Here is an 8,542-nt window from a genome sequence, read left to right as displayed (position 1 = left end):
ATTCCTTCTTGACGCTCCTGGGCCTGGCAAACATGGCCCACTAGTTGATATTCCCATATGTCCCATAATAATGGGAGCCGACATGGCTAGTACCCCCTAATCCAGGACACCATCACCATCTTAGCAAAAACGCCTAAGCCTCCTTTGGTTTGTAGGAATTTTGTAGGAATCCCATAAGATAGGATTTGTATAGGAAAAATTCCTTTAGATCCCTTTGGTTTGTAGGAATAGAATCCTATTCCTACGGAGGAATTCTTCCTACCCTCCACATTTCATAGGAAAATAAACATTAGCCTAGACTCAATGGAAAAAATCCTATGATGTGAACCAAAGGGCATCTTCTTTTCTATTCCTATTCATAGGATTTCAGATACATGTCATCTAATTTCCTGTGACTTTTCTATTCCTATGACTTTCCTATCCCATGAACCAAAGGAGGCCCTAATTAGTATGCATGATACTACCTATGATACTCACATTGTGATCAACCTAATATGTTACCGTCACATAGCGCTTTCCAATTAAAAATGACTCTACAAAGTAATAAATCAAGGTCTCACTATTGTCACACATATGACACTACTCATTTACGAAATTAGTAACAAAGAATAATAACTTACTACTTCCTATGTCAGGGTGCATAGCGGGTACGCGTAGTTCTAAGTCATTGATTTTTCTAATTAAATATTATTAAAGAAACGAGGCTAAGGGGGTAAGTTCCCTCCTTTAACTTTTGTTGTTAGACCTCTCCTAATGCAAAGGTGCTTAGATATGGTGCTAAGTATATTAAATGCCTTAGCAACTCAAGTCCCCAATGCAAAGGTGCTAAGCTTTTGGGTGCTAAGCTTCATGCATTTAATTAGCTCTAGACTCAGAACTGTGCTCCACCTAGGTACACGTGCTTAGCACCGTTTCTTCCTGGGGTCACCATACTACTCTCTCTCTTCTTAACTAGCACGCCACATCAGATTTTTTGCCTAGTTGGCAAGCTTAGCACCTGTACAAGGTGGAGCATTGGGAGGGGCCTTAGGTAGGTGCGGAAATTTGAACCTAGGTGGCTTGAGTGAAAATAGAACGCACTTTGCCATTGTGCTACCATGTGTCACCAAAAGCATATCATTAGTGTCATAAAAGGATGTAGTTTCTAACATATATTTTTTATTACATACTCCCTTCATTTGAAAATACTTGTCGGAGAAATGGAGGTATCTAGACGTATTTTAATTGTAGATATATCCATTTTACGACAAATATTTTCAAGGTATATAAGAAGTTTTTGCAAGGTACGTTTTTTTACAGTGTCAAAAAACATCTTATATTTTGATATATTTATTTAAATAAATTATTTACCTCAAACTATGAACATGTCTTATACATCCGGATGAATATACTCTCTTCAGTGATCTAAACGCTATTATATTAGTTTAGAGAAGGAGTAGTATTCTAAGCTACTCATCACTGTGAGCAGCCTGAGAGCAACTCCAACGGGCCGACCCAAATGGACGGTGCTTTTGTCCGTTTTTTGTCTGTTTGGGTCGGCCGCCCGCCCGGCGTCCGCCCTCTTTTAGATTTGGATCGGCAGCGCGCCCAACGCATCGACCCATTTCATGACCGCGCGCGCTTTAGATCATGCCAGCGGCCATGTCGTCGCCCTGGTTTTGGCTCTCCAGCGCGCAGGAAAGGTTCGCGCGCGCAGGGCAAAGTCGGCCTAGCGCGCGCTGGCTTTGGCGCTCCAGAGCGCGTTTAAGGTTCGCGTGCTTGTTTTGGCACGCCGCGGCCGGCGCTCGTTATAAGGCGGCGCTCCCTCCACACTCAGTCCGCCGCCCACTCGTCTCGCCCCCTCTCACTAGCCTCGCCGCCTCTGCGCCACCATGTCGATGCGCCGCCTCGGATTTTCGCGGAGTCCGCGAGCGCCCCTCCGTCGCCTTCTCCGCCGAGATCTTGTTTGACGAGAAATGCCTCATCCTCGGTGCCTTCGACACCGTAGAGTAGGCGGCCCGTGCATACGACGCGGCGGCGTGGCGCCTCCGGCGGCCTAGTCGGGAGATTAATTTTCCCGACGTGTCGAGCCAACGGGCGCAGGATCTGGCGCCTCTCCCGCGGCTTTTCACCGACGAGGATCGTCGCGTCCACTGGAGGCGGCAACGTCGCCTCGCCATCGCCGAGATGGACGTGCAAGCCTTGGTGGTGTGGCGCGAACGCTTCCCGTAAGACATCGTCAACGAACGTCAGTTCTATGAGCAAAGGAGGACGGAGAGGAAGGCGAGGAAGACGGAGCGAGCCGCCTATCGGGAGGGCAAGCTTGCGCGGAAGCAGGCCGCTCAATTGAGACTAAAGCTGCAAGAAACATCGGGGTGGGACTTCGAGGATGAGCAGGCTGCTGACGCCTACATTCAGACGTCGGAGGAGGACATTACCGAGTTAGAGTCGGAAACCGACGAGTAGTTGATCTTTTCTTTTATCTGTGTACACAAGAACTATCTATGTATCCCTTTTCATCGAAAAAATGGCTGGCGGCGTCGGCGACGAAGCAAGCGGTGGAGGGTGTGCACGCGCGGGGAGGAAAGAGGGCAAGTGCGCGCGTCCGTCTTGTGTCTGCGCCGACGTAAATCCGGCTCAAAAATGAGGAATGGATCGGCAAGTAGACAAAAACGGCCGCGCGTCCATTTGGATCGGCACGTTGGCCCGCCTTTTCTTTCCGTGCCGACCCAAACAGACGGCGGCAGACGAAATGGGTCGCCTCGTTGGATTGCTCTGAGTGCGCGTTCGGGACGGATTGAGGCGGCAGAGTCCGGCTTCTGAGCTGTGACAGTCGGCGGTATGCCAAGGCTCCAAATGAGTGAGCGTAGACAGTAGCAGCACGCCACTCCCAAAGCCCACGATAGCTAGACTTGGGCGACACGATAGGAGGACCAACGTGGCTGCCGGCCCCACCGCCACCGCACCGGCGCCCCGAGGGAGCGAATCAGCGGATCCGACGGCTTGACCGGGAGGGAGGACGCCCGCGTTAAGGAAGCGAGTTTATTGGTTTAAAACCGCGTCCGCACAGAGTGGGCGCACGCCACAGGCCCGCTTCTTGGCAGCTTCCTCGCGCAGTCCCTCCTCCTCATCCTCTCACCCCACGTCTCACCTCACGCGGCCCGCATCCCATTCCCTTTTCCAGCCCCCCCTCGCCGCGTCTGCGTCTGCTGGCAAGAGACACAGCACCACGCCGCGGCCGCCCCACCCACCCGCCAGCCAGCCCTCACAAAGACTTGACCGGTTCCTGCGACCGCCTCGGCCTCTTCGCCTCCACCGCCTCTTCCGCGATCCCCTTCCGCCCGCCGTCTTCCGTCCGTGGCCCCAGCTCCGGCTTCCCCCTGCTGGTTACCGCTCTCCCCTCCGATCGATCGGTCGGGGCTACGTCCCGGCGCCGGCGCGGCTCTGCTCTCCGCACCACAGGTGAGGGAACTCCTTCCTCGGCGACCACTTCCCGATCCATTCCGTTTCGCGTGAGAAGAGGCGCCTTCCTGGGTGCCGGCGCTTTTGCCGCGGTTGCTGGCAGAGCTCTCGTTGGTTTAGGGCTCGAGGTTTTGGTGCTCCTGGATTTACGCCTTTGGGGGCAGGGAGGAGAGATTTTTATTTTTATTTTTTTGGCCCTCCTCTCCTCGAGTCCCGATTTTGGCGCATGCGGAGCTCGATTCGGGGCCCCTTCCTGCGAAACCACGGCCCGTTGGCTCGATCGACCACATAGCGGGGATTCGAGTTGCACCATGGTGCGTGGGGAGCCGGGGCTCATTGCCGTCTGGTTGCAGTACTAATGGATCCCCTTTTGGTCGTGTGGAGTAAGGGGAGAGAGGGGGTACTGCGATAAGAATACTATAAAAGTGGTTCTAATTACTCTGCACAGTTTCAAAATCACCGTACTAATCGTATTTATGTTCTGTTATTCTTGCGCAGATCATATACAATGGAAACTCTACGTGACATGGCTCTGCCACCAGGATTTGGATTCCATCCTAAGGACACTGAACTCGTTGCTCACTATCTGAAAAAGAAAATACTTGGTCAGAAAATTGAATATGACATTATACCAGAGGTGGATATATACAAGCATGAACCATGGGATTTACCTGGTAAGCTGATGATGCTTCTATATGGTTGCCTGTGATTATTTTGGTTCATAGAAAAATACAGTATGGAGGAGAAAACGGTTTAGTTTCTTCTCCACAAATTGAGCCTTCTCGTGTCACACAATCATAATTATGGGGTAATGAATCATAACTAGACATTTAGTAAGAGTAACTAAAGAACGTGACATATACCCTTGTTTAACTAGTGTTAGTAGTTAATCTTAATACTGTTTGTCTTTCGTCTAATAAATTTAACAGTTGATTCTAATGATGTAGTTTCTTTGTCAGTACCGGTCCTTTAGCATTATGGAGGATTTACTTTCTGCTTTTAGTATCCGATGCATTCTAGAATTTATCCGCTGTGTTCTTCAAATCCTTATCTAACCCTCTGATGATATTCCATGTTACAGCGAAGTGCAATGTTCCGACACAGGATAACAAGTGGCATTTCTTTGCTGCTCGAGACAGAAAGTATCCTAATGGTGCTCGGTCAAATAGGGCAACGGTTGCTGGGTATTGGAAGTCTACTGGAAAAGACCGGGCCATTAAGGTGGATAAGAGGACCATAGGAACAAAGAAAACTTTAGTTTTTCATGAAGGTCGGCCTCCCACTGGAAAACGTACTGAGTGGATTATGCATGAATACTACATAGATGAGAACGAATGTCAATCCTGCCCTGATATGAAGGTATTGTACCAACAATTGAGGTTTCAAAACATTAGTATATTAAGAAACAGCATGAGAGAGCTAGATACATTCCGTTGCATCTTTTACATGTTATGTTACATTACTTGATGTGCATTTCACATGTTAGATGCCTTAAAAAAAGGCACAAACTTGAAATCTAGTGTGCTAATGTTGTTTCTTTCTTCTTCAGGATGCCTTTGTTCTATGTAAAGTTACTAAAAGAATTGACTGGACATCAGAGAATGGTAACGAGGTGGGCAATAATAACCCTCAGCCACAACAAGCAAATGTTGCTGCTATTTTAGCTGTCAGTGTTGAACAGCCAGATACTGCTGCATCATCAATTATTGGTGATGAACTTCCAAGTGATGCTGCTACCGTAGCTATCCCTGCTCACATGACTCCAGATGGGAGTGATGACCTTAAAGAATGGCTGGAAGAACTGCTTGATACCTCCTTTGATCCTTCTGCTAACACTGCAGTGGATTCTGTTTCTGCTCAACTGTCTCCGGATGAACAAAATGCTGAATCATCGGTATGTTATCACTCACAGCAGTGCTTAGTATTTAAACAATTCAACCAATAGTTCCCTTGTAAGGAAAAATGCTTATGCATAGGCAAGAAACTATTAGGTAGATTTTGCAAGCCAAGAAGCTTCTTCATAATAATTTTGATCTCATGCATGTGCTAGTTGCTTGGTGGTAGTTGATAGAGCTAACTAGGTATGCATAAATCACTCACGCCAGAAAATACTGGTAGAACTTTGCCGATATGTGGATACCACAGACAACAGTGCACTACAAATGAGTTTATTTATGCACACGAAAACAAAATCTAAATTGCAGTGCTATTAATTATTTTCAAGAAACTCTGAATTGTCCAATGCAATCTTAAATAAAGTTGAAACTAGCCAGAGTTATTAGTTATTACAACTTGTTCTGGACCTGGTGTTAGTAGCCTGTCAATTCCTTAAACTAGCTTATGTGCTAGTGCTACTCCTTTGTCCTGTCTCTTTGTTGCTGAATTTGTGTGTACCTCAGGATTATGGGCTCATGTAACAGTAATACTCCTTAAAATATTAATTTTAAGTTATGAGTGCAAATTATGAGCAATCGTCTCCTTTCTGCTGGGCATGGTACTATATTTTTAGTTCCTGCATGCTTACTCATTGCATTTATTTTCCCTGCTGAATTACAGAACATTGGTGCTATGGCTCCGAAGGTGGAACTGGACTATGCCAGTCCTAACCAGACTGTGGTAGACGATACAGACTTCCTGTTGCCAGATGATATTCACTCCATGTTGTATCCTGGTAGTGATGACTTCACTTCATGGCAGCAAACATACTTTACGGCGGCGGATCCCTTCAGTCTGTCAAACAACTTCATGGATGAATTTCAGATGAAAGAGCTACAGTTACCTCTGGAAAATAATGGGCCTAATCTGTATGAACCTGCTGATACTGGAATTGTAGTGCGAACACGTCATGGGGGAACATCTGCAGCTAGCGTTCCACCATACAAGGCTCGACTTCAGCAAAGTCTTGGCAGGATGGTTACGAGCAGCTCTGAATCCATCAACCAGACTATCAAGTTCGTTGACAATAACGGTCATCTTGATCTCATGACTAATGTGAAACACCAGAAGAAACATGTGCGTGATATTACTTGTGCCAGGCAGTCTGATGCAGAGAAGTGTGGAAGTCACAACAACCAAGGATTTTTCAGGGGCGTCCAAAGGGCATTTAGAGGCTGTTCAGCAACAGGACTCAATATACTCGTTGCTCTTTGCATGGTTGGAGTTGCTGCAGCAATACTGCACCATGGACGTCACCGTGGCGGGATCAGCTTGTAGTAGAGGGGGATCAGAAGCGTGCCTAGTTTTAGCTGTACAAATCTGTAGCATCTACGCACTGTGATCTTGACAGTAGGCACTGTGATTGAAGTGGATGAGCGATTGAGCATGTGGCTGGGATCCTTGCCTTCTGGAGGTACTTGGTCGTTACACGTAATGTGTTCTCTCGTGCAGGACATTGATTCCCTTATATCTGGTTGCTGCATGGTGTTTGTACATATGAAGCTCTTGCTTTTTGATCAATCTGGCTAGGTATTATGGTGATGGATGAGTGCCAAACAGAAAAGAACAAAAACATAGGGAATAATAGTTGTGATAAATTCTCTCTTACTACATGCTAGATTTGTAACTCTGAACCATAGTTAACAGCTTGGAGTAGGGTCATCTTTTTCATTCGAGTTGAACTAAGGATATTTATGTAAATTAGCGAGTAATAATCATCGTCTCTATGGATTACAGCATTATTGGATCACAGTATTGCTGTCATTTGAAGCGATGACCTGTTTGCTTGAGTACTACTGTCATTTGAAGCGATGACCTGTTTGCTTGAGTACTACTGTCATTTGAAGCGATGACCTGTTTGCTTGCTGACATTGGCCGCCTCGCCAGTCACGCTTTGACGTATGACAGCTAAAACAACGAAAATTTGCAGGGCACGCACCAGCACATCTGTCTATTGATTTGCACGGTGATTGGGGCACTTGTTTTAACGGAAATTGCTTGAAAAAGAGAAAAAAAATCTCAACCCTGTCAATATGACACAATATATACGTACGTTTATCTTGTACTACTTCGTCCAACCGTTCTCGTACATCCCTATTCCTGTGTTAGGTTTCATCTTCTCATCTTGTTTAATTCCCTCTTTACTCTTAAACCGGTTCTTCTTTTCAATCCTCCGTCCTGTTCAAATCCTTCTTTCTTAAACCGAATCTTCTTTTCAATCATGTCCCATCCATTGATATTGTTTACCTTCTTACTCTGTACACCTGTTCCGGTGTCACCTTTCCCTACTCTTTTTCGCGTCATCTGACTTCTTCCTTTCAATCCTTTGATCATGTTGTTTCTCAATTGATCTTATGTCTGTCCAATTATCTTGCTCTTCCTGATCTTAATTAATCAGTTCCTGTGTTGTCCTATCGCAAGTTCATGCCATCCTTCTTTCCATCATAAATTCATGCACTCTTAAAACGACGCAACCGCCACTGCACGCCGCCTTGAGTCCTCAATGTCACCGTAGTTACGAGGACAAAGACTCAACATTGCCCTATCCAGATTTAAACGCCGATCAACAACTCATGATACCAATTGACAAGATCTGAAGAACTAAAGGCTCGGGACCGGTGGTTTGCAACGATTATGATGTCTAGCAGTGGTTGCGGTAGTCGGCTCTTGTCCGGCGCGTCCATGCTTCGGTTTGTTTGTTGCTATGGAGTCGAAGCTGCGGTGCCGGGCCCTGTGGTGTACGACAACTGCCTATAGTGGCCCATTGGGCGATCTTCCGTGGCGCCAACTGTGCCTGGTTTTGTCCTTCAGAGTTCTCCGTCAGAGTCGGGGTGTTTGGCCGCCGGTGGCTGAGTTTTGCCGCAGATCTTTATATAGGTTCACGTGTCCTCTACGGTGTGGGTCGAGTCGAAGATCGCCTACAGCGAAGTCGGAGTTGTTTGCTCATAGTTTATGGATGGTGATGATGCCTCCAGGGAAAGAGCGATGACGATGATGCATGTGTGTTGTCTCGACAAGGTCCTCTTGAATTGGTGTGCAAAAAATATAGACACCCACCATATTAAACAAAAAATATATAGAAATTCATTTCATATTATGGATTTTGATATTGTTAAGATTTATTACTTAATGTAATTAGGGAAATCTCCTCTTTCCCAAACCGTCG

At 46.5% G+C, this 8,542-nt stretch overlaps 1 protein-coding gene across 1 annotated transcript; it reads left to right on the top strand.

The window, feature by feature from the left end:
- Positions 1 to 3,101: 3,101 nt before the first annotated feature.
- On the top strand, positions 3,102 to 7,169 carry LOC119275761 (NAC domain-containing protein 74-like). Its single transcript, XM_037556668.1, has 5 exons — positions 3,102 to 3,441; positions 3,940 to 4,115; positions 4,523 to 4,800; positions 4,991 to 5,335; positions 5,998 to 7,169. The coding sequence occupies exons 2-5, from the start codon at positions 3,950 to 3,952 to the stop codon at positions 6,652 to 6,654; spliced, it is 1,446 nt and encodes a 481-aa protein (XP_037412565.1). The 5' UTR covers positions 3,102 to 3,441; positions 3,940 to 3,949; the 3' UTR covers positions 6,655 to 7,169.
- Positions 7,170 to 8,542: the final 1,373 nt, after the last annotated feature.

The sequence above is a fragment of the Triticum dicoccoides genome, chromosome 3B, assembly GCF_002162155.2.
Source record: "Triticum dicoccoides isolate Atlit2015 ecotype Zavitan chromosome 3B, WEW_v2.0, whole genome shotgun sequence".
Lineage (NCBI taxonomy): Eukaryota > Viridiplantae > Streptophyta > Magnoliopsida > Poales > Poaceae > Triticum > Triticum dicoccoides.
The sequence above is the reverse complement of the archived record's forward strand: the minus strand, read 5'-3'. Positions and strand labels throughout refer to the sequence as shown.

What these genes read in the sequence shown, in the direction of transcription:
- LOC119275761 (XM_037556668.1), top strand. Translation starts at nt 3,950, where the DNA reads ATGGAAACTCTACGTGACATGGCTCTGCCACCAGGATTTGGATTCCAT. An exon ending in TGAACCATGGGATTTACCTG is followed by an intron (nt 4,116 to 4,522) that starts GTAAGCTGATGA and finishes TCCATGTTACAG; the next exon opens with CGAAGTGCAATGTTCCGACA. An exon ending in AATCCTGCCCTGATATGAAG is followed by an intron (nt 4,801 to 4,990) that starts GTATTGTACCAA and finishes TTTCTTCTTCAG; the next exon opens with GATGCCTTTGTTCTATGTAA.